A 26,587-nucleotide genomic window follows, 5' to 3' on the forward strand; every position below is an offset into this window, starting at 1 on the left:
TGGCAACTTTTGGTTAAGTATAAATGAAACAATGAAGTTGTCGCCAGGTTGGACAATTGCAAGCATAGATTAATTTTATGGCTTAATATCACTGGGTATACTATGTTTATGATATTACAGCTGTTCCTATAACTGCTTCATCTTTTCATAAATAAGATATTAATTTCCTGAGTTTAAAGTAACTGGTCACAAAGATACCAAAATCTAATTTGGCTAGAAATCAGCTTGCTAAAACAAGGGATGTAATGAATGTGCTGTGGGCTTTATTCATATTGGTGTGCATAATCTTTAATCACCTTAAAAAATATAAGCAATGAGTAGAGAATAAAACACTAAGCAAAGGTCTTTGGTTAGGCTGCCATTCTTCAGCCTTAGAAATGAGATCAAAGAGGGTGTTAGGAAAGAAAAATGAATCTTCTCTGCCCCTTGAAATGTTCTGTTCATCTTTTATTACTTGGTAGTAAGGAGGAATAGAAAGCTTGAATTAATTGCTTAATTAGAAAGATTTAGATGAAGTATTTTGTCAATATGTAAATATCTTTTGGAGAGGGAGAGATTGTTTCAGTCCTCGTTTGAAATGGGACATTTGAAATGGCTGTTTTGTAAATCTCCAGGTAATCAACTGCAAGAGAATTAAACCCACAAATTCAATAATGTGTATCATTCCTCTTTACAATTATTTTTCAGCTTAGACATTTATTGCAGTAATTCTGAGCCCCAACTTTTCTTCTATTTAGTCTTAGCCTGTCTGCTACCATTAAAATCACCCAGAAGAGCACTTGTAGAAGATCCTCTTCTCTTCATGGTAGATCATAAGAGGTCTTTTGCTTACCTACGTCTGTTTGCACAGGTGCTGGTAAATTCCTGCTGTTGTTTGTGTGGCCATTTCCAGAGCAGGACAGCTGCAAGGCAGGCGTTCATCCTCCACCTTTGGAACTGAGATGCAGTCATTCACATGGCCTGCACTTGATACATGCTACATCCAAAATGTTTTGCACAGCTAGACCTATTTATAAGGCAGGATTAAACTTTGCAGAGTTATTTTGTCCCTCCAAAGGACAGTTACTGACTTCAGAACATAGAGACAGAAGGATTCTCTCCCCATTTTCGCTCACATTTTTCATTTCTGTTCTTACAGTGGATTTTATTCATACTTCATTCATGCCAACACAATTTGTCTGTGTTGTTTAAAGGAGAAGTTTGAGAGAGAAATAAAATGAAGACTACTTTGTTTTAACAAGTATGAAAAAAAATAAGATAATTTACAAAGAAAACAGAAGATCAAGCAGGGTTTCAACTCTTGTATTCGATCAGCTTCAGTGGGAATTGCGAGTATTCAACTCTGGCCAAGTTTCAGAAAAGGCAGTGGAAGTGACTCTGCTCACTTAATAAACTTTGAATTGTGCTGTATAGATTTAACAGTAGTTGATGCATAGCTGCTTTACAGAATAGACAGCCTAGGGAAAGAGATAATTAGTATTTTTGGATGAAGCCTATTTTGTGCCATTCAAGAAGTGTCAGTGTGTCTACCTACCAGGAACTTTTTGGAAATCAAACATTCTTTGTCTGCAAGTAATTCCATTGAAATATCAGTTGAAAATTAGAACATAAATGTTTTTGAGAGGAAGACATCACAGAAAATAAAGCAAGTTTCAAAACTGTATTACTTTAGAGGTAAGCATACTTTTAACTTGCTTTTGTCTTAACTTCAGCTATGCTGTGTTTGGAACTATAAAACTGTTTCTATGTATGAAGACCTGTGAACTGCAGATTCAGGTTGAAGGAGGGAAGACTGCTAGCCAGGATAAGTGAAAAGTGGTGATCAATAATGTAGGAAATAAAAAATGAAACATTGTAAAACATCACCTGGTATTTCATAGTTATGTTTGTCAGAGAAAAATGTTTTTCTATAGGAGTCTTTAATAAAGTGAAAACGTGTCAGAAAAGGGTTGTGTCTTTAGTAGTATCTCTCTGCATACAGTATAGATCCAGAGCAGACACTTAGAAGTTTCACTTATAAGCCTCGTGATCTCCAAAGAGTGTAAAAAGAGAACAAGAGATTAATTCCCTGAATACTAAAATCAGTGGGGCTGGGAAGTATTTTGTCCAATATTCAGATGTGTATAAATATCACAGTGTAAGCAGTGACTAATATAATGTACTCTAAGAAGTGATCTTTCAAACTTACTGAATGACTGAAGTTTTCCCTGTTTGGTTACTTCCTAGCAAAACACCCCAAATCTGGAATCTGACAGCCAAACTCCATTTTAGAAATATTATTCTCCCCAAGTAGTGGCATTGGTTTCCATGAGAGTTTCAGCAGCAGGGAAAGATATGGCAGAGCACGGCAAATTCTCGATCCAAGCAATAATCACTGGTTGTTAAAACACTTACTTGGAAATTTATCTACCACATACAAAACTGTGATAGAAAATGTAGTCTTGAGATTTAGCATTTTCAATGTTGTCTTAGATTCACAGACAGCAGGAGATGTGTTCATTTTTGTTTTTCATTTGGAAAGTATTTGTTTATGAAATGGTAAAATAATATGAATACACAGTTGCCAGGAGGAGAAAAGATACCGGTAATGTATCTCTTCTGTCTTGGCTTGATTCAGGGACATCTGTGACTTCACAGACAGATCAGCCTTCAAAAAAAATCTCCTGCAATAGATTTGCAGCACCCTCTTACCATGTTCCTTGATTACAGCATATGTGTGAAAACCATAGTCTCATTTTTTTGGTTATAAAGATGAAAAGTAATTTAGAAAATATGAAAATATCACTGTAAATTTCAGTACTTAAATGCTACCCAATAACTCTGCTTCTACACACATATATTTCCATATATGCATAATCTGAAGCCTGTGACTGATCATATTGAACTCAATGGTATGTTTATGGGATTAAGGCATCTTTACGTTTGGGAATTCAAATTATTCTGTGGATAATTTGATAATTTTTCTTCTTAAGCTGTATGCAAATTTTTTTACATGCTCCTGAGTCATTATGTGTAGAAAAAAAATTGAAGTAATAGAGTTAATCCATAATTTCTGAGCCTTGGAACACTTGAGGAAGTCCCCCTCTATTTACTGCAGAAACAGCTGTCATTCAGCTGTGAGATTTAGAGCTGTGGAAACTGGAGGAAAGGAAAAGTATTCATTCCTAGCATATTAAAACAAAAAAGATGCTCTAGATCGAAATTCCTAGCTGAATTTCTTGATTCCTGATGTCCTGAGAGAATTATTTTCAAATTAATTGTAATATGCAAACATATTGCTTGTACATGATAGTGATTTATGGTAATTGGAATACTGATGGGAAAATATTCTTTTAGACTATTTAATGAGCACCTGTGAAATTATGGAATGCATGCATGAGCATCCCGAGTATTTGCCTGAGAGATTTTCTTTTCACAGCTATGAGATTTGGGCATCATTATTTAGATATAAATTGAGAGCCTCTTTCAAAAGGCAAGCAGGTACTTGGAACAAGTTCATGGGACAACTGATGTAAATAATTGCTCAACAGTGTAAATAAGGAGCTTACAATCTGGCTGTATTTTATTATTTATTAGTACTTATTATAATTTATTGATCTTGTTTCAAACAGTGAAGTTAAAAGTAAAATTAGTTTCTTTTTAGAAGAAGGAAGAAATACAGCACCATATGTTGTGCCAATGGAGCTCTGTCTGATACCATGCTAATACATTCCTTCCAAGGCCTCTAGACATTTTACAACATTTTTAGCACCAATATCTGCAGTAATGACTAACTTCTGCAGGACAGAAAATTACTTTCCTTGGGAGGATATGAAATGATCAGGAAAGGAAAGAGCCGACATTATCCAAGAAGCTATTGAGTTAGCAGGATTTTAATGCAAGAACAATTAATACGCTATGAGAAATAAATCAACTGGAACAATATGTAATTGCAGAAGAATGCAGAAAACATTCTTGTGGTCTTTTTATAATACTGAAAATGTAAACACTACATGTCAGCAGATACAGCGTGCTAGTTTCTATCAAAACATGGATTTTCTCCTGTGTGTTTTTTGGCTGATGTCATTGGAAACATTGATAACTGATTCTGGTTTTGCTGGGAGGAATTATGAGCCTAGAGTATAAAAGAAAAGACTAAACCAAAGCTCACTGAAATGCCTAAAGTAAAGCTCCCTGTAATCAATCAGTTTATTGACTTTGGCAGTCTTTGAATCAATGTTTTAATACGAGGAACCACTGTATATAAAGATGAATGGGTAAGCTGACATTAGAATGGGGGGGGGGTGTTGTTGGTGGTTTTTTTTTCTTTTTAGCAATTGAGATTTTTAAAAAAGACCGTGAAAGAATTCGTGTAATTACTTTTGTGTAGTTTTTTTCTTACACTTCCATTACCCTGTGCCTGTTTTACAATGGGTAAACTAAGACAAGAAGCAATTAAATCCACAATCAAACAGAAAGGGAATAAAGTTTCAACTCTCCAGTTTTATTTATGTATTCATTTTTTTGCATGTTCTGTATTTTTAATAGTATTGATTAGCTGGATGTATTTGTGCTTTATTCACTCAGTGGCCTTTCTCCAGAACAAATCTGAGAATCTCTAAGACCAAGGTCTAACAAGCTCAATTCAAAAGGAGTCTTTTCAGCATATTAAGCTGAAGCTCAATCAGGAAAGATCCTGATCATACTTCACTTGTGCTGATTTCCAAAGGTGATGTTGATACTTTGTAGGCTTGGGCCTTAAAATGGATGCAGATTATGTTGCTTGGAAGTGTGCCTGTGGCTTCGCAAGGGTGGAGGTAACAAATATTTTCCAGGAAAAAAAAACCCAACCTTGTAAATAGCTCCATGGTTGCTTGAACAAAATTAGCATAAAGGTGAATGTCGGAGCAAAAATTATTAAGGAAAACCATTCTGATCAAGCTTATTTAATATACTGGCATGCCTACAACATTAATAGTATTTTTTTTTCTTTTTTCTATTTGTTCCGATGATGAAGGAATCATCTACATGCTGCAGGTCATATCTGTGTTCTTAAAGATGCTTTCATGTATGAAAGTCCAACTGAAATAGCAAATCTAACCTCCACAGACAAGTTTGATGCAGCCCTGGCCATTCATCTTTATAAAGGAGGCAGACTTCTGCAAGGTAATCCTTTTTCTATTTTGCAGTAAAAATACCTCTAAAAAGGTACTGAAAGAGAAGAAAATGAATATGAACAGTTATAAATGTCTATAAATGTGTAAATCCACATGTAATGTAGTTATTATGTTTATCTACTTCAACAAATGTTCAGAAATGCTGAAAATCTTTCTCTGTGGGAGATCTGATCCAGAGAGGAGACAACTAAATAAATGTACTTTTAAAGCACATGGTGCATTTCATAATTAAGTGCTTTAACTACATTAAGATAAGAGCATTATATTAACATTAAGATACTTTCAGCAAATTTGTTCTTTCAGAGGACAATGGCTTGGCTAAGTATAGCTGAGGTCAAATAGAAGAAAGCAGAGAGGCTAATTTGATTTTTCTGCTCACAAATGAGTCAGGGATTTTTGGACACGAAATAACTTTGAGATGTTGTTCATGCCAGTTAAACTGTAGGAGACAGGATGTTATCAGACAAATAATAAAATTTTCCATTGTATCTAGTCATGTAGAACAAAATTTTAGCCTGCCATTAATGATACGCTAGAAGCACTGGCTTTCAAAATTACAGACACTGTCACCTACTGAAATTGCAAGTGCGTATCCATTTTTGAGATCACCTTTGTATTGTACAAATCTATTCACTTGGACAAAGGCACATAATTTGATACTTTCATCAGATCTCAGTATAAGTTGTGTTGTGCTAGTTTTCAGACTTCAGAAGTCCCCCCACAATTTGTGCTGGTGGGTTTTCAGAAAGCCTGAATTATTATGCCTGGCATGCTTTTTGTTTGTTCTTTCATTTAGTAATGAGGAAACTAGCAATGCTAATAAATCCTCATCTTACCGCTTACTTCATTTTCAAATATAAATGTGAAACATATAGTATGTTTTCTATCTTTATCAACATATTTATTTCATTCCCCATTTGCTTTAAGATTTCCTTATTTGCTTGTTTTTAACCAGGAGTTTTGAGAGTTCACTGAATTTAACCTGTCATTTCCCCTCTATGCCCTAAGACACTGTGGGTAGCTATAGAAAGTGTCACCAATAGTTTTCACAGCCATAAACATTCAAGGTCAGTTGTATTATCTCTCAAGAGGAAGAAGCTCCATCAACACAGTAGGCCCTACTGCCCTGCTTGTTGGTCCAGTGCTGAGGACAGTGTTGTCTACTGAGTCCTTGATGCCTCTCCCCTTCCATCTGATAGCAAAAAGAAAAAACAAAGCATATTTTCTGCCTTTCTTGATACACAGTGTGTAGTGGCAATATAGCCTAACTGCTTATTCTTGTTCACCATCAGAAGGAAACCTTGGCTTTATCTGTTACAGCTAACAGAAATCCACAAAATCCATAAAACTGGTCACCTTAATGACAGGTTTTGTAGACTGTCTTACTGGAGACTGTTTCTTTTGCAAACTGCAGTCCCATTTGGAATTTAAAACTATGTTCTGCATGTAGTAATTAGCCACCATGAGGTTATTATTTGTTAGCTTAATGTGGTGTAAAACTGACCACTTAATTGGTTTCAGTTCTGGGACAATCAAGAGATTATTGTCTGCTAACTTGATTAGTTTAAGGGGAGAACATTACTGGTAACTTGTCAGTTTCTAAAAATAACCTGACTCCAAGAAAAGAAATACTATTAGAAAGGAATCTTGCACTACTATTGGCTTTTGTATTTTCATCTAAGTGGTCTTTGGCTTTGTCCTTGTAAGTCTAGCTGCTGTTAGCATAGAAGTGCTATACTACCATGTTTTGGTGGCTTTACCCTTCCACAAATACGAATTTATTCTGATGCCATGTATCAAAACTAGGCTTTTACCAGAGTGCAGACACCACTAGGATATATATGATTTTGTTGATACTCTAAAATTTGAATGTTGATAATGTCTTGTGCACATATTGTCCCACAGACAACATGCCTTCCTCTTCTCTTACTGTTCTGAGCACTGTAAGGCAGCCTAAACCAACTTTCATAACTTGGGTGATTACAGAAGGTCTCGGAACAACCAATTATAAACACAGATCCATCTTTTGGGATGGAATTAGGTAAAACAATGGTTTTGTTGCAGGTTAACATATACTGCCTTATTTAATTTGGTGACCTTTTCCAATGGTGTGGCTCTGTCTACATTTTTTATAGCAGTAAAATCGGCTTCAGAAGTCAATATTTAAAAAAAAAAACTAATAATTTCAGTAACTGACTTTGCAGGATGGTCACCTAAACAACTGTATTGGAATCCTTGAGGGGGCAGTGAATGAGTGGCTGAGGTTAGATACCTGCCACCAAATTTTGCAATACTGCATCTTATTAAAATGTGAATAACATTTAAAATATATATGCTGTTTGATGGGCTGCCAAGTGTAGAAACTAATTAATTATTTTTACTAAGCATGGAAGAGGCAAAGAAAATCTCATAGCTACACAAAGACTGACATGCCATGAAAATGCATAGTTATTGTATGAGTTTTTTCAGTGCCAAACCCATAAAAATCCAAGTTTCTTCAGGTTTCTTTTTCAAAGTCTTTTGCTTATGTATGTGATACAGTATTATCAATATACTTTTTCACTCTTAATGTCCCCTTCTAGTCATTACCTTGACATGTTGGTCAACTTCTCATCGTAGTCATTGCTTTGCAGGTAGCAGAATTCCTTTTGGAATCATCTTTGGTGGGACAGATGTAAATGAAGATATCAAATGTGAAGAGAAACGTCGGGTAATGGGAGCAGTGCTAGGAGAAGCCAGGTAAAAGCACGTGTGGAGGGTTTATGACAGGACATTGCATTTTTGTAATGGCAGATCTTTTAGGAACTGTTACATAAATGCTTGAAATCACTGGGAGATGTGTAGGTCAGTGGACAATGGATAGACTACTTGAAATGCCTATGATCTCTACATACTATTTTATGATTCAGTGACAGAAGTAGAACAGTTTCTTCATAAAATATAGTCTGTATGCAGTCTATTCATTTTATATTTCCCCTGTTAGAATTGTTTTATCGTATTTGTCCATGTAAGAGTTGGCAGAGGTAGTGCTGAAACTTGGTCTCTTGGGCTGTGAATTTTCAAAAAGACTCAAATCCCATTAAAAGCTAATGAAATCTGTGCTCTTGCTAACTAATCCTGTGCTTTGTCTACTGAATCATAACTGTTTTCTAGAATAATAGAACTATGCATGTGATGAGGATATAAAATACTAAGGCAGGTGAAAGAAATGAGAAGAATAATAGCAAGAATACTTAACCTGGGATTTGGCAGCATATTGCTCTGTAGAATAATCTACTTTACGGGTAGACGTTATAAAGACAGCCTTTGACAGTTACTATAACTGTGGACTGTAGCAACTTGACTGTGGTTTATTTAACGTGTTTGTAATGGATACAATTTTATGCAATCAAGTTTTAATTTCTTACCAAAATTATTTTAGACTGTTTATATTTGCAGAGATTTAGGTAAAGAAAAGCACAGCTAAGTGTCTCCAACAACATCCATACATTTCTCATTTATACAGATCTATCCTGGCCATGAAATGACTGATACACGGTATTTAAATAGTGAATCTTTAGTAGTGGAGGTGAGTTAGTGGTGGAGTTAGTGGTGGAGGTATAATTATTTAAATAGCAAATCTTTGTTAGCAGTGGAGGTATGAATATTCTCATTAAATCTTATTGTAGTAATATTATGAGCCTAAGCAAGGTTGGACTTCATTTGCCAAGGCCCTGTGCCAGAAGTGCTAAATGTTGCTCCAAATTGGGTTTTTTTAAAACCTCTGGTTTTTAGTAAATTCTGGTTTATGTTACATGCATTCAAGCATATAAAATATTCTGTATTGGAACTAACATATCTTATGCACATACAGACCAAGGTGCCCAGCAGTTTGACTTAAGTGAGACGACAACTAAAAATAACTGGTATTTGTCCTGTTGGATCACAGAATCAAACCTGTTCTCAGAGGCCTCGCATTTAGCTTGTTGACAGAGTGCTTGATTGAAAAGCAGGTGACTCAACTATAAAGAACTTTTGTTCTTTTTTTCCTGCTAATGCAATCCTTTCTCTAGATACATGAACAAAGCAGCAGAGACTGAAAAAATTCTTTAAGCCAAGTCTCTCAGTTTCTTTAGGTGAATTGACAAGGGAGTATTTTCAAGGTGTTTTAAAGTCTGAAAAGTTGTAGTCAGTGTAGTCATCAAATGTACTTCAAGAACTGATCAGAAATCAGAGAAGATTACTAAAACCCAAAAAGGTTTTTGCAGCATTTCTCATTGTTTCAACATCCCCAGAAAAGAAGTTTCCTTCTGCTTGATCCAAAGGTCTGTTGACTTCAACAGTGTTTCATCACATGCATGGTGGGCCAGTAAGCCCTTTTCTTACTGGAAACTAAAGCGTTTTATGTATGTAAAGCTTCTGATGGATTAAATTAATTTAATAGATAGCTTAAGTCTTACCAAGATAGAGGCTAAGGTTGTCACTTGATGTGTAGTCAGCGTAATAGCTCACTGATGGCGGGGATGGCTCTATTGCTGCCTCTCTTTCTCTTCTTTTCCTTTCCCTTGCTTATGGCTGTGTGATCCCCCCTTCCCTGTGCCAGGATTGGACTGCTTTCTGAGCAGGTTTAACTCACTAAATGACATAAAATTAGCTTTTTTTTTTCTGGGTTAGTTTTCTACCCCTTTAATAAGAAAAGTCAGCTTGTGGAAGGATACAACAAGGGTGTCTTTTTGGTGGCAGTAAGTTGCTACAGCAGGTCACTCAGCCTCATGGAACTATATGTGCCTGAGCTCCTGTTGGCTTGAGTACTCTGAAGAGTCATCACTCCAGAATTGAGCTCTGCATAAGCGAAGGGGTCCCTGAGTGTACAAGGTGAGATAAAATTTAAGCATCTGGAATGTCTTATCAAATCCAGATGTACTGCTTGCATACTTACTCTAGGAGAGCTTAAATACCTTGCTGAACAGAGCTTGCTCAGGATACAATCTCCATTCATTCATCACAGCATTCTAGGTAAGAGAGATAACTACAGTGGTTCAGATACAGCAGTATGGATTTTGGTTCATGTTAGCAATGAGGAAATGCATACAGAATCTGCAGCAGGCTTATATCTCGTAGTTTTATCTTTGCTAATACCACTATATGTTCTAGGTATTATTAGCTAACTTAACGCTGGCATAGATATGCTGTTCTGTCTGTAGTGCCTTATAAAATGTGGTAGGTAAACAGATTTTAAAGACAGCACTTAATCACACTCATTGAAAAATCATTAGGATATGTTCTTATGTCTAAGTGTGACTTGTAGTTGGAAAGCAACTTAAGGCCCCATTCAAGACAAAATTTATATACTTGTTTACTTTTGTTATCAAATAATCAGAAGTTATTCTTTAAACAGGTCTGAAGGAAGAAAGATACCTAATGTGTCAGTTAAATTTCAGCACTGCGCAAAATAAAAAGTATATAAACCCAGAAACTCTGACTGTGTTCACTTGATCCAGTTCTGTGTTTAAAATATGATCTGTCACAAATATAGCTAATATGGCTTATGCAAAACCTGTGCTTTACTGAATGTTTTTTTAATGATAATTTAGTTAGGAACTTAAAGTATAGTTTAGTAGCTTGGATTTCCGATGATGTTTCAAAATATATTAGTGCGTCCTTATGTAGTTCATAATATTTTCTCTCCTACAGGAAAAGTAATTCGGTTTTCTAGAAGTTATTCTGAATGGATCTCTTCTCCAGTATTATCACTAGTATTATTCATTGTATAGTTATTAAAAGAAACATTGATTTTTTTTCTTTATTGATTGCAGGGTTCTAAGCAGAAGGTATCATGAATTGTAGATTACTTGTCCAGTACAATATACCACCACATTCCATAAAACAAAGTATTGAACACTGTCTAGCTTTATAATGAGTGTTTCATTTTTAATAAAATTCCTCTAAATGGTGGTTGTACTCCTCTAGGGTATTTTTTTCTATTGAACAGTATTTTGTAGACTTAGGAGCAACAGTTTTTTTCTGCTTGTTAATGTGATGTATTGAAAGTATAATTGCAAAAACTGGAAAGGGACCATGTGCAACTTAACAAAACAAGCATTTGCAAAGGCTTTAATAACCTTAAAGCTGTCAAGTTGTATATGTGAAATTCACTGTAGTACCATAAAGCAGATACTACAAAACAAATGTATGGGAATAAGGTTTGTTTCAACAAACAGAAGTAGGATTTATAATTCAGCATTTATGTGACTTCTAATGAATGACTGTGATTTCATGTCCTCAAATTATAAAATCTCTAATGGAAAAGTACTGTTTTGGTTGTGACTTAGCAATATGCTTCATCTCTAACCATTGAGATATCGTGGGGTTGGCTCAGGACAGAAACATTACATTAATTCTATGAAAAAGAAACACCGAATCATAAGCATAATATGTGATAACCGCTGTTTTATATTCAGTATCTATAAAAAAAAATTTAAAAAAGGAATTTTGCTGAGCAGACACATCATGTCTCATATGAAGGAGGTGTTCAAACATTTCTATTCCACAGGACTGACAGTCTTCAGAAATGGTCCCATCTGTGGTTCCAGTTAACACTCAAGTTCCATTTAAGAACGGTCAAAGCATGTCTTTATGTTTCATCACAACTTAAAAGCTATATTAAAGCCCAGCATGTTCTTAAGATCTCTTCTGAACCGGGATTCTTTATTAACTCTGACTCCATAAAAATATCTCATATGACTTCTTGGTATTACATCAAGCTCCCAGTAAGATTAACTTGTTTAGCTAGTACATTTAGAAATCAGACTTCTGTGGCTGAAGTCTCTCTGTAATGAGACACCCAAAAATGAAAACTATTTATATCAATGCTGCTTTTAAATGGTCTCTGACATAACTCTTCTGTTATGTGGAATGATAGTGTACTGCATACATTTCTCAAAGGCACCTAAGTAGAAGTCCAGATGAGCCATTATAAACAGCCATAAGGGAAAAAGTAGAAGTAAGCTTGGGAATAGGATTCTCTTCTCCCTCCCAGATGAAAACCCTAGCTGTTAAGTTATTCAAGTACACTTTTGTTTGCTTGTTCTTACTTTGGTGTTATGATTTATATATATTACAGAGGAGGAGTAGATGTTGTTCATATACTATTCTACAGTTCATTCATTTAAATGCCCTTCTCATAACAAAGAAAAGTCTTAACCAGAGAACAGTCAAAATGCCCTTCTATCAGTATTATGTCTGGCTAGTGTAACTGTCTCTTTGCCTGAAATGACGGCTGTGGTAAATCTCATTTCTGGGCACCCAATTCTTCCCTATTTATTATAAAGGACTATCAGGTGTCTAACTCAGCACTGCAAATTTCATCTCCACTGCAGATGCTTAACATTCAGAGCTACAGAGCTGAGTGTCCCAAGTCTGTGAGATTCCAGAGCTGAAGCCCAATGACTGGATCATCTTTCTTCTTTTTTAGTTTATTTAATTCTGATAATTTTCCTGAAGAATACCATTTTGGTCTCTCAGATGTTTGTTTCTCATTGACAGCTTTGACTAAGAAATAAGGAGAGAACATTGGGGGAAAGTTTTTAAAAAAATCCATCCACTCATTTGAATTAAACTAAGTTGCACTGAGTTGCAAATAGTGGGACTGGGTATTGTCAAATAACAATAGTATGAAAGTAACTGGACTTAAGATCCCTTCTTACCTAAGCTTCTGGTTGCGAAGAAGGCTATTGCAACTTGCAGTGATGTAGAAACAGGAAATGCTAACTCAGTACTGGAACTGTATATATTAATCTAGATAAAGTGGGGGATGTTCCCATTATTAGGATTTTCGCTTACTTTAAGAAGTCTTCACTTCAGCTCCCCAAGAGCTCTAAGTTGTAAAGCCTGAAGAGATACCATTTGCTTTACCACTGTTTTCTGGTAAAACAAAGAGAAAGCCTGCTTTCTCTCTTTCCATCTATAATCATTTTTATAAGCCTCTGCTCTTTGTGCTTACAAAGATTTTTTTCTGAAGTACACTTCTGTTTTTACGTTTAAACACTTTAAGCAGATGATCCCAACTATTTTTGTCCATTTAACTAGATTTGCAGTGGCTTTCACGATGAAAATGAAGGAACTGGCAGCAGCAGAGTGGGTAAGTTTACATGATGATGGTGATGCTTATAGTATTATCAACTATGCATTCTCCTAAAATGTTTTCTAAATGCTAGAGAATTGTAATAATCTTCATATTCTCTATTCCTCTTTTTCCTTTCAGAGAAAGCATTTCATATTTATGTATTTCGACAGGTCAAATAGATCTGGCATTTAAAAGCTGTTTAATATTTGAGAAGAGTATCCAGCAGTTTAGGAAGTGCTTCTCTGTAACATTTAAAACTAATCATTGCTGTTGTTATCGAGTCTCTTCTGATGCCATATGCATATATTGTTTCTTTTTGCATCATTTAATAAACTTTATGTTGCCAAAATTCCACTAAACAGCTTTACTTACAATAAAGAACTTGGAAGAATAATTTGAAAATACTTGTTTTGTCAACACTGGAAGTAGAATGAACTTCTTAAAGTGAACTGCAGAGCTAAAATTGAAGTTATGCTAAGCGCAGCAATATGTGATATACAGCCCTGTTGACCAGGCCTTGAGGGATATGTAGCACATAAATAGCACTTAACTTTGTTAAAACTCATCTCTCCTCCTGAAAATAAAACAAAACACACTGTACTGAATGATATATGGAAAAATACTGAATTAAGTTATTTTCATCCGACAGTATAGTGGTTAAATAAATTTGGCAATGTATTTTAAGGAGATTATTTAGCCAGCAAAGAACTGGCAGTAATAATGGTTGGTTCTCTTTTCTTCATTTAGTAGGCACCATTGCATTTGCTGTGTTGCAAGTCTACTTCGGACATTCAGTGCAATTATTTTTAGTATCTGATGCTCCTGTTTGAAAATAGTCTGGGTCAACATTTTCACCCTTACGTGGTTGAGATGATGGCAGACTGCCAGTGGAGAAAATTGAGACAAATCCTTGAAGTAGACAGTCCTCAATCCTGGTTTCTGAAGAGCGGCATAAGACAATAAAGAGCTGCCAGTCATTTGAGTATAAGGAGTGCTTTTGGGTCATGTCAGGCTGCACTGGTAACCTGTGAAAAACTCCACACCAGACGGCAGGGCTTGCTGATCCAGCTCGATGGCCCAGCTGATTTTCTGTGCAACGTTAGCTTTCCAACTAACTTGTTGGCTAAAGACTTGTACTGGATTACAGAGAGCTTCACTGAGCACCAGATCCAGTGAAGGGTAAGAAGTAACTATCTGGAGGACACTAAGGGGCAACATACTGGGATAAAAAGACCAAGGCAGGACCACCCTCTTCCAGCTGCAGTGAGCTGTTAGCTGCCCTCACCTCATCTTGTGAAACATCAGCTGAAGTTGAACAATAAATGCAAGAAGTAGAAACTAACTGCTTGGTATCTCTTCAGTTCTAATTTGCATCATAATATGATCATTAATACACCCTTGCCGAAAAAAAAAATCACTTAGAGGTGGAGCTTGCACAACAGAACAATTTAAAACTCAATACTTTGTTTCAGCATGAATTGATTTTTTTTTTTAAATCTATTTGCATTAAAAGTATATATGAGCAGACATAGGAGCTGGTATTTACATTACAAATATAATTTGGTTTTAGTAATTCCTACAGTGAACGTCATGATAGGTAAACATGAAAGAGCACAGCTTCTGTCATAGATCTTGCGCAAGAAAAAGACAAAAGTAACGTAGTATAAGGAGGAGAAACAAATTTGAACTTTGAAATAATTTTGAAATCAGTACCTCAAATGTTTTTAAGTACTTTGACTGATTTTACCTAAACACCTTTGTGCTGCGGGCCTATGAGACTCACTCAGTGTTTTGGAGAAAGTCTGTGGCAGACAGGGAATTGGAGGCAAGTCTGTCAAGTCCTAAAATGAAATACCACCTGCTAACCTGTGTCTTAAATGCTGGGGGTTTGAGTTCTTTTTCCAGCTGTATCATCATATAAAGGGTAAGAGCAAATGTGACACATTTACTTTCAGACAGTGAAGAATATGAATACAACTTTCCATACATAGGTCACAGAATATTAACACTTTTTACATATTAACTCACACTAATGTGAACTGCATTATTCCTCTAATGTGTGGTTTATTAGTTAGTCAATTAAGAATTTAAATTACGAACATGTAAGCAATTGCACTGTGCTCAAGGGCTGTATCTTCCAACAAATTCTTTTCTATTACGTTGGATAAATTATCTTTAATTATGCACCACATAATACAGCATTTGTAATAATCTGTATTCCAAGTAAGTTTGAAATACTGTAAGAGATCTTGTGCTTACAGTGAGTGTTTTATTTCAGTAGTGTAAAACTGGTGCATAAGAATTACCTAAGCCAGTTTTATTAGCATTCAATTTCATTTTTCCATTCTCCTCAAGACAATTTAAAATAAAGAACATAACAGAAAATTGATCTATAAAGTGTGAATACATCTGTATGCCCTGTTCCACAGTAGTCCTGCTATTTTCTACTTGATGATCCAAGCCCCAGCAGGACTATACTCACTGTAAGCCATTAAAGGTCCAGCAGAGCATGAAACCAGATCCTTAACTAAAGCTTATTTTTGAAACTTAGTGGTTTTAGGGAACAAAAACCCTATCTTCGCCCACCAGAGTTTGACGCAGAACTATGCGCTATGTCAGCTATGGAGGCAAGGCTGGCTTAAGCTACCCTCTGCCCAATCTGCTTTTTTCCACCTTCTGTTTTGTTGCATATATGTGCATCTAGCACTGAATTTCAGCTATCCCACATGTCCTGCAAATTTAAATTCTGAGGTTGGCCTCCAGCTTGCAATGCTGTCTCCATTGTTTGCAAGGCTTTTTTTAGGATTGGAAGATCCAATGTTATTTGAAATGCTACTTATTCATAGATAAGAGTAGACTCGAGAAATGTTAAGTAATACAATAACCTATTAAACCATTTTTTTCTTATTTTTAATTGCTTTGAACACAAAAGTTCATATAGCTTTTCAAAGATAAAGTCCATAGAATATCCCTAGTCTTCCACTGTAGCATAAACAGTGTTATTTTTTCCCTCACTTCATTTATGTGTGGATTTGCTGCTTCTTCGTGTAGATTTTGTGACTTAGTTAATTCACTCTGATTCTCAGAAACCGCCTCCTTCCCATCTGTGAACCGCTTGTTGATGACTATTCACTTTTTATGACCTCTTTTCTATCCATTTCTTCTTCCAGTTCATTTTTAATAACTAAAATAGACTGTTACGACTGGGCAGTGGACTGGAGGGGCAGTCACATAGGAGTGATAGGGGAAAACCAAAATATCTGCAAGTAAAAAAAATTTAAAAATCACTTCCTTGGCTTCTTATTTCCTGAGCTGTCTGGTGCGGGAATTGGTTGCTTAACAGTTTGTTTCTACATTAATTCTTGTTCTCCTAATACAAGTTCTCTTCCTGCCTTCAAGTCATTATCCTGCAGGTGTGATTTTACAATCTGCTAAAGATGGGGAGGGGGTGGGAGAGGAGAAGGGAAGACTAACGTGCAGCTTGACATGATGCAGTGGTATACGGGATGCTCTGCCTTGGCTAACTCTGTTATTCCAACAACTTTCCACATCAAGAGGCAAGTCTGCACAGCAATATTTAGCTTGAAGAGTTCAGTGTATTAGCAGTGTATCCCAGCGTTCAAAAGTGGAATGGTTGGAGGGGAAACTTAGTAGCCCTTTTTCCATCTGCACTTCAGAAAGAGCCATGACTGGCAAATAGTCAATGACTCTGAGAGTTGCAGCCTGCTAGGACTGTGCCTCTCTACATAGTGAAATGTAGGAGGAGGCAAGATTCAGTCTCAAGATAGCAAAGACTGGTGCTCTAAAGAAGGTTGTGCATTTCTGGACACTATGATTATAGGTGAAATTCGTGAAGGAATATAATATCAAACTGGAACATTCAAGGTTATATTGAGCAAATCTATTGGAGATTACACCGGTTGAGTAATACCCTCCTTAGCTTACTCCTTTACAGGTATTGCAACCAGTGCTTTTAGAACACCTAGGAATTGTCTGAACACAAAGTTTTACACAAATACTTTGAGCTCAAAAAACTCTGCTTGTTTGCTGGGGAGTGGCGGTGGTGGTTTTTTGGGTTTGGGTTTTTTTTTTTCAGTGTGGAAACATCACCAAGATTATTTCAATGTTTTCGTGAAAAAAAATGTATTCCACAAATTCGTGGTTGAAGTTATAGAAAGATATTGAAATAGGAACTTGCTTATTTAATCACCTAAATTAAAGAATTAGCATAGCAGCACTTCAGGAGTAACTTTGGAGGTGTAGTAATTACCTCTTTCACTATAGCTATTTTAAAATGATTCTTATGCAACTTTTATTTGGGAATATTCTGCTACTGGCCAGTTTTCCCATATAGACAAGTCTACATATATTTTACAGCAATCTTTGAAAAGGTTAGAGGTAAATGGGTTTGTTTCATGCCTGATGTGTTTAAAAATTCTATTACGGATGAATGTAGACTGTGGTTTCGAAACCAGCTATAATTTTTCCTTTAAGACTAACATCTTTTGGGAACTAGGGCTGTTCTGTAGTGGAAAATCTTTCTATTCTAGGAAAATATTTTAATTTTCTATGCAGTAAGCAGATTAATGATTATGAGAAAGGATACAGAGATAAACAAAAAGATATGTTTGTACTAACTTGGTAATTGTGTTAATTGCAAAATTGATTCATTGTTACTGTAAGTGTTCATAGTAAATGTAATTTACATTGCTGACTTGGCTTTTGGTGTTACTTAAATGTATCTTTCTAACAGTCTGTTTTGATTTTTAATAGTCAAAAGAAAATTATGCTGATGTGCATTTTGCTATACTGGTTGGGTTTTTTTGAAGAGTGAACAGATCTTTTATGGTGAACTATGAAAGTTACTTTTCTTCTCCTTCTCTTTAAAGCCAGATGCTAGGCAGAAAATATACGTCCAAACTCAAGGTGAGAGTTTTGAAATACTAAGGCATTCAGTTTATTTGAATCAAGTGTTTGGTACCTGTATGTTTATGTGTCTACCTTCTTTGCCCCGGAAATATTTTGCTGAAATGGGTATGGGATTTGAAGTCCTGGCTCCACTGAAGTTGAGCTTTTTGCCATTGACATTAATTGAGGCAGTATTTCAGTCTCTTAGCTTAAATTTTCAACTCACTTGGTGCTTTTAAAAAAAGTTTTCCCAGATTCTTTACAGTAGGAATCTGAAAGATAAGGTAACATGTAAGGTAACACCCAGCTTTCTCCAAAGCATACGGAAGTTTTGATGCTGAATGATTATTCTCTGAAACTCCAAATTCTTTTAAATGCTTTAAGTTGAGTTCCCAGCATAATGACACCCAACAAGTATCTAATCCAAAATATAATACTTAAGTGAGTAGTCTAGGGAACACTCAGCTCAGCATTTTAGATGTGATTACTTAAGCTACTGCACCTGATTTTATTTATCTAAAAATAACTGTCTGCAGATTTCAAAACTCATTCCATTTTGTATATTTTACTTTCAAAGAAAATAAAAAACCTGTTATGTTGAAATAACTCATTGTGAGGTCTATTTAGCCCATATTTAGTCTATATTTAAGCCTCTTGGGGGGTAATAGTTAACTAAGAGATTAAATACATTTATAAAATAGTTTCATTAGTAAAATAATTAATCTTTAACATAAGGCAAAACAAATTAATATTCAGTTTAGATTGTATTAAATTTTGATATAAATTTAATTTACTTTCTTTGCCTTATGTTAAGGACTTGGGTCTCAGCTGACCTGTATCTGTTTTGGAATTATATGCTCCCTCAGATAGTATTATCTCATATGTAGATTTTAGAAGGTCAAATTTAGCATGTTATAAGTGAGCTTAATTCCCTCAGTTGCTTAAGAAGTTCATACATTGTGCAATTGTGGAAAATTTTCAATTGAATTTCAGTCTGATGACTACAGAAGGATTGTGCAGACAACCTGATGTTGGGATGAGAAAAACTCGAGGTGGGAACAGCTGTGTGTGGAATTCAGTGTGCTTAACAGAAATACTGTTTTCTTAGGGCAAGACCTCAAGAACCATAGTTCAGCCATCCAGGGACCAATCAAACATGTTGTGTTTCTCTTTTTTTTCAACACAGGAATTAAGACTACACCCAGTGAAACATTTGACTGGTATAGATTTCTACAAAATGCAGGTAAAACTCACCTTTTTTCTGTATTCACTATATTTATTCTTAGTAGATGTCAATGATGAAAGAAATTTAGAACATGAAGGTTAACTGATTATATAATAAAATGACTTAATGATACGAAAAATGAAAAACTCTAATATTACATTCAGAAAGAATATCTATTAGATTAGCCTGGTTAAAAAAACTGCCCAGACTGCCTCCAGATTTCTGGTCTGTCCAGGGCTGAATCGCACCAAAAGGTAAAATGGTCATGACATATGGGTCAATGTCCCTTAGAAGGTAAGTTAGACCAAAGCACCAATACCTGAGCATGCTGTGCTTTACAGCTGTGAGATAGAAACTGTGGATGTCTTTTGTAGAAGAGCAGGTGAAGTGAAGAAGTGGTGAAGAAGGGAAGTATGTGTTGATAATTTATTATTTGGTCTTGATCTAGAGCCTGTCTCTGTTTTCACCAAAGTAATGTCATGTAAGGCAGATGACCTAATTTAAAGTCACCTGATCTTGGCAATGCTTTAATTGTTCCAGCTGCCTTTCCCCAAAAGAAGAATTTGTGGGCATTTTACTGTGGTAAAAGTATTTCAATATTATATTCATCAATCTCATCTCTCATAGTACAGCTGTTCCCTCTGTTACAAATGAATCCTCACTAGTCAGTTGCTTTATCACATCAGTAAATATGTGCCATTATTCAAAACCGGTGTCCAATTTTAAATTGAGCATTGTGAGGTTATTTTGCTCTCAGTAAATCACGGCACACAAGCACAGCACTACTAAGATTAATAATTTTCTGAAGTGAAATGATTTGTCACTTGCTCGCACAGCCTTAGTGTTGATTGGCTCTCACATCCAACCATTTTATGATTAAAAGAGCAGTCAACAGATTGAGGAGGGGGAAGCTCCCCCTAAACTGCATTTCATCTAATATATTAGAGACAGTTTTTTGCCTAATGTATACTAATGCAAAAGTGCAAAATAATTCATAAAGTACACAAAAAGCAAATGAAAATGTGACTCTAACATCTGTGCCTGTTAAATAATAACTTGAAAACTGGCATCAGATTATTCAGGATTGTTTTTTATGACTGTTTCATCTTGTTTGTCTCACCAGTCTTGTCTCTATGTCCATCTCTGGTGGCAGCCTACAATTTCCACTTCTTTTAATAATGCACATCAAGGCAGGTTTTTTTGGCTGTACCTTTGCGCTTACCGGAGACTAATTAGGAGTTCCCACTGAATTGCTTCTCTGGGGATCTGCAGTTTCAAAGTGTTTAAAATTCTACTAAACTTGGAGCAATCAGTAGAAAACTATCAAAAATAGAAGGCAGTTTTGCTCAGAAGAATGTGATTTTGATAGTGTAGGCTTGCACAATGAAGTACACTTGAAAAGATCCCTAGCTTTTATACAGATAAAGCTATCCAATCTCATTCACCTCTTTCTTTTTTTTTAAGACTTTTTTCCTGAAATTCTATTCCATATCTAAAGGCATTTAATGATTTTTGTGGGAAATATTTCTCCAGATAACTCTTACCTGTATCTTTAGCAGTATCCTTGAACATTTGTCAAATTCAGGATTCCCAGGGCTGAATGTAAAGAAACAGCACATGCCCTAAAATGCAAATTATAATACATTCAAGCCATCAATGTTAAACATCCTTGGTGATCAGGCCATGTATTTTCAAGTTATTCTTTAAAATTAAATAAGCTCTTCAGAATATTTCAAGACTTTTTTTCATAGAACAGACTTCTTATGAATATTCTTTGTACTGATTTTTTTTAGTCATAGAAAAGCCTTAACATTTGACTCATGTTAAATATAACACCAGTACATAAATAGTCTCTTTAAATCAGTATAATGGCTTCAGAAAGAATTTAATGGTAGATTTAAGTGGGTGGCAGAATGCATCAAATACATTTTACTGTGGCAGACTTCACCCCAGCCCCCAAATATGAATGGTACTAAACCAAAAGCTAAAGAATCCCAGCTTTTTGTACATTTCATTTGATAGTTTAGGTCACTAACATAAATAGCAATTGCCTAACACAAATTGAAGCAGTGCTGTGAAAGGTTTTGTTGTTGTTATTATGTGTGCAATACCATCTCAGTACAGGAATCATAGTCGCAACAGCTGACTTCAGAGTTGCGGAGGTGATGTTTGTGTAGTGTTAGTGTGCTAGCTCCTAGTTGCAGTATTTTCAGTGGCTGGCTGTTAAAACCTTTATTGGCTAAATCTAGGAGTTTAAAAGTGAATTTGCATTCTGGTTACAGTCAGCTTCACAGAGTTTGTCTTAGGTGGATGAGAGACAGTAAGCAACAGTGGTCCAGGCTTTAAGAAGACAATGTTTTCAGTGTATTTAGTAACTCAGATTAATTAGGGAAGTGTTACAGCCTATGTCAGTCTGGAGGTCAGACCAGATGATAGAAATCTTTTTCTCTGACCTTATAATACAGGAATCTATATACAGGGTAATCAGTTTTGTTAGCAATTTTAGATGCCTATCTATAGACTTGAGAGAGACAATGGAAGTTCAGGCTTTTGCTGTAAATTGATTGACAGAAAATGGCAAGACAGTCTAAGTAAATGTGAAAACTGAGGCTGATCTCTAACAACGTAGCTCAAGGGTGGAGCATAGCTACTTAAGATCACAGACAGGCTTGATGTCATCATACCGTGATGAAAGGCTCCTTTTGATTTCTTTGGAATGCGGCTGAAGCTTGTAAGATGTAAACCCTAATAAACACTTAGACATCATGTGATTAGAAGATGTAGCTAACTAACAAAGTCTATACTAATGAACTGAGAAAGCTTGTTTACCCCACAGATAAGACTAAAAACTGGTTTCCTGGAAGCTGACATAGAATCATAAGATCAGATGCTTATTGCACTATCAAATAAAATATGCAACATACTTTTGTAGTTTGCTTTTTCTACTCTCAGATAATTTCTGCTTCATAGCACAGCTATTTTCAGAGCTTGAAAAGTTTACATAACCTGTCATGACACAGACAGCATTTTACAGAGGCATTATATTTTCCTAAAGCTATGCTGGAAAAAAACACCCACATAAGAAAAATTAAATAGTAAAAGTTTGTGCAGATATAGCTGACCATAGAAATAATGATATGATAGCAGCAGTAAACTGTGTTCCCCAACAGATCTGAAAGCATAGAGCTTTTTTGTTGCCTGATCTGTTAGTGATAATGAGAAACAGGGGAGAAAAGGATTGCTGGGGAATTTTGCAGTCTAATTTTTCTGGATTAGTAGCCTGCCCCTGGAAGTTAACAGGTTCATTTAATTTCTGTTGTCTTCACAAACATATCAGCAACTCTAGCAGTTATACACTATTGAATGTGCATAGCAGTATAAACACTTTGGATAGAGTTATTACTTCACTTCCCCTTAATTTCTAAGAAACAAATTGCTTTGTAAAATAAAAGCTCAACTTCATAAAACATTAATAAATGTTTGAGATCTGCAAGTGGTTAAGTATGTTGCTGAAATAAGACCTAATTGGGCTAATAATTGTCAAAGTTCTGTGTCATCAGTGACTTCAATTACAGGAACTTCAGAGTCAGTATAAAGTGAGATAGCATGTTGAAGCTGTACTGCAGTAGGACACCACCATGTCAAACAAGCTGGAGATCTTGGCTGGTCTGAGCAGCTTGGTTTTAGTAGCTGACTTGTGAAAGAGACACAAAATCAAACTCTTGGTGCCAAGAGACTAAAAGAGCTAATTCTGCTGTGTGTAGGGAGATGAATGTAAAGAATAACTACGAACTGAAAGATTTAGAGTATCAAAATTACACGCCAGAGTTGGACAAATTTATGTGTTTCAAATTCAAGAAAATAAAGTAACCATCTTAGAGACTGAAATCTCAGCAATAAGCCTATGGATTTCCTTTTCTAGGAGATCAGTTAATACTTTGAGATGGATAGATGAACAATTTTCAAGCGGAGTTAAAGATCTGCTGTGGTTCAAAGTGAACAGAAAGGAAAATGAGAAGGGTTATTTACCCTCACCATCTCATCATGGCTTAGATTTTGTTTCAGAACAAAACCAAAAATGGATCACTAAGCCCAAATAATATGGACTTGGTCCTGTTCTCTAAAGGTCCATAGAATACAACAGCGAACGTGAAATCAGGGGTTGGAAAATTAATCTTAAAATCTTTGATCATCCTTGACCTAATATTAATAAGAAATACTTTGACCGCAGCCTGGTTTTTTACATTACTGGGCAATCTTTCTATACTAAATTATAACCTGTAAGTTCAATATTGATATACTTGATAAAATATACTTAACCTCTAGTACCAATTGGATTTTAAGCTGTAAAGGAATGAACACGTTTTAAGAACTTTGGCTTTGTGAGGTTGTTGGTTCAGGTCCAAAATAATAACTTTGAATGAAAAATCACATTGTTCCTCTTTGTATTTCTCTCCTCTCTAGAGATTTCAAAAACACCCTACAAAAGCACAGTAAAGACTTTTAAATAAAAAAAAATATTATTTTCTTTATTTGAGCAAATGGTGAGAAAATTGCTTACTTAAGATGTTCTCAAACTGCTGCTTTACCTCTCAGCACGCTAATGCTTGATATTACTCATTCACTTAGAGGCCTGCAGCTTTTCAGTAAGATTAAAGATTTGCAGTAATATATTTCTTTTTACTGTACATCTGTGATTACTACATTTTTTTCCTGATCGTACCTAGAGGGATGGAGTTAAATGAATCTGCTCTTTCAAAATGTGTTTAGATAACACTTCTACTTATTCTTGCCTTTCTTGGAAAAACAACGTCCTTACTAATGCTTCAGAAATGATTTAGGCTTTTGTGTTAGCTGTCTGTGTTCATGTTTTCGTATCCTGGCATCTAAGTACAGATTTTTATAAAGGCCCAAGTGTAAACTATCATAGTGCGTCATAACAGTTATGTAGTTGGTGTGACAAACAGTTACACAGTTTCAGATAAGGCACAAACTAGGAGCCAATGAAATCTTAAATAATAAACTGCTTGTTTCCAGTGTTGCATTATGAAAATGTTTTCCACTTTTAATATACTCCATTCTCTCATTCTATCTTGCAACTGAAGACCTCAAAACAGTTTACCAAATGTTAAACCCAGTGCCATTGCTTCATATCAAGCAGTTATTAAACCTGCTTGCAGATGAATGGTAAGTCCAGATTTGACAAACTTTCTCCAGGCCATGCTATGACTCAGAATCACAGCCAGCAGGAGAACATGAATCCTGAGTATTAATCACATTTCATCTATTAGCCAGTATATTTCATGCCAGGTTCCAATACTATCAACAAATACACCGGCACAGCAGTTGGATGCTCTTTTGATCATGCAATTCCACACTGAAATTTTAAGTGCCAATGCTACATTGCTGTGTTTCAATTTTGAGCAGCGTAATACCACCTCTGCTCCACCATGAAAAAGGAGTTGCATGACTGTGGGAGTTCCATGTCAGTCTTAATCTTCCACTGTGTCTGTCTCATTTCAGCTCACCTGCAGTTCATTTGTTACCATCCCCGTGGTCCTGTGTGGCATATCAGGACAGCATACCATCAAGCTGATGAGAGGAATGAGTTTTTATAATCCTATCAATCACTGTTCTTGTTTTGACCTCTCACATCTTGCTAAACAGGTGACCTGCTAAGCAGGCTTAAGACCGGCTTTGGCCAATGTGCAGCTGTTTTTTATAGATAAAGCCAATGTAACAAATCAGACTACAGCCATAGACAAATACTGACAACACATGTTTAAAGGAGCATCTCTTACTGACATTAAACAATTATTTTTGACACATTATATTTGATTACAGTGGCAAGACTTGACTTGCATTTGGTGTATAGTGATTCTGAAGGATGGCTGGAAAATGTGTACCATGCAGTCTTTTCCTTTTATTGCCAGTGTTTATGTACAAATCTTTCCATTTTGTATTTTCTTTGCAAAGCAAACAGAAGGATGCATGAGCTAAGAGATAATGAAGCACAGTGTGCTGTTTCAAATCTTTGCTTTTGTAACACTAACAGAAATGGGGAGAAACAGATGCAAACATTTTTTTGTTATTTGGGTGTTTGCATGTCATTCAAACAAGATAGTGACACAGTGAATGTATCAGAAGAGCAAATCAGTTGATTGTGCCATATTGATGTACTTCCGTTTTAGAACTGAATCACAGGAGGTGGTAGTATCTTATTACAGATTAAGTAGCCTATCTGGGAAAGGCAGAATGATAGCAAAAATTCACATACCAAAACTCTTGTTTAAGCTGAAGGAAAAAGAAGTAATGTCTTCTTTCAAATACCAGTTTTCGCCCAGCTGATGGCTATAGCTGGTATAGGCAGCTATTGCAGTTATTCTCTTAATATGTTCCCCTTTTCAGCGTTCTCTTTGTGAGGACAAAGCATACCAAAATGATTGCTTGCTTGTACAAATGGCTACCTTCTTTTTTTCCCCCCCCCACAGTAGGGGTGCTAGCAAGGCTTGAGAAAGCAACAGGTGGGAAAACACTGATGCAGGCATCATCTTGATGTGTGAATTTAACCAGTTTCAGTGAATGAGCAGAAAGCTAACAAGATACACAAGTGCTGCTGCAGTTTGATCTTAAGTAGATAGAGAATGAGTAAACTCCCAGCACTAAACAGTGGCAGTGATGTGCTGGTAATACAGTCTTCCCAGGAATGTCTTTATATGCTTCTAAGTGGATTGAGTGGGGAAAGTCTGCCTGTAAAAATGAATTGCATGATGACTGAGATCTACAGCGTACAATAAAATAAAACTACAACTTGATTCTCACTTCACTAAATTGAATGGCAGAGGCAAATCCTTTTTTTACTAGCCCATCTATGACAGTTTCTAGAAATGCCATGTAGGATCCAGTCTGTAGTCCAGTATACCAAATATCTGCTATTTCAGAGAAAAGTGCATAAAATTTCATGATAAGACAAGTAGGGCTTTGTAAAGTTGCATGAAGGGGATAGTCTGCAGTGAGAGTTCAAGGTTGTGAATGTCTTTTCAAAATAATAAAGGTCAAATAAGTGACACATTAATAAATATTATTTTAGGTAATTTCACTAGTGAAATAATTAGAATGTTATTGATGAGATTCTTGGGAGAAGTACTTTTAAATCCCACAGGAACTAAATGGCAAAATCTAAAGTACAATTAC

General features: G+C 35.7%; 1 protein-coding gene across 1 annotated transcript in view; it reads left to right on the forward strand.

Moving 5' to 3' along the window:
* Nucleotides 1-26,587, forward strand: part of GLT1D1 (glycosyltransferase 1 domain containing 1) — a 56,962-nt gene that overhangs the window by 2,949 nt on the left and 27,426 nt on the right. The window contains exons 2-6 of the mRNA XM_075041449.1: nucleotides 4,997-5,145; nucleotides 7,790-7,895; nucleotides 13,224-13,275; nucleotides 18,150-18,186; nucleotides 19,355-19,411. Coding sequence (XP_074897550.1) covers nucleotides 4,997-5,145; nucleotides 7,790-7,895; nucleotides 13,224-13,275; nucleotides 18,150-18,186; nucleotides 19,355-19,411 — 401 coding nt within the window. The remainder of the gene's footprint in view (nucleotides 1-4,996; nucleotides 5,146-7,789; nucleotides 7,896-13,223; nucleotides 13,276-18,149; nucleotides 18,187-19,354; nucleotides 19,412-26,587) is intronic.

Source organism: Buteo buteo, chromosome 11 (assembly GCF_964188355.1).
Source record: "Buteo buteo chromosome 11, bButBut1.hap1.1, whole genome shotgun sequence".
In the NCBI taxonomy this organism is placed as follows: domain Eukaryota; kingdom Metazoa; phylum Chordata; class Aves; order Accipitriformes; family Accipitridae; genus Buteo; species Buteo buteo.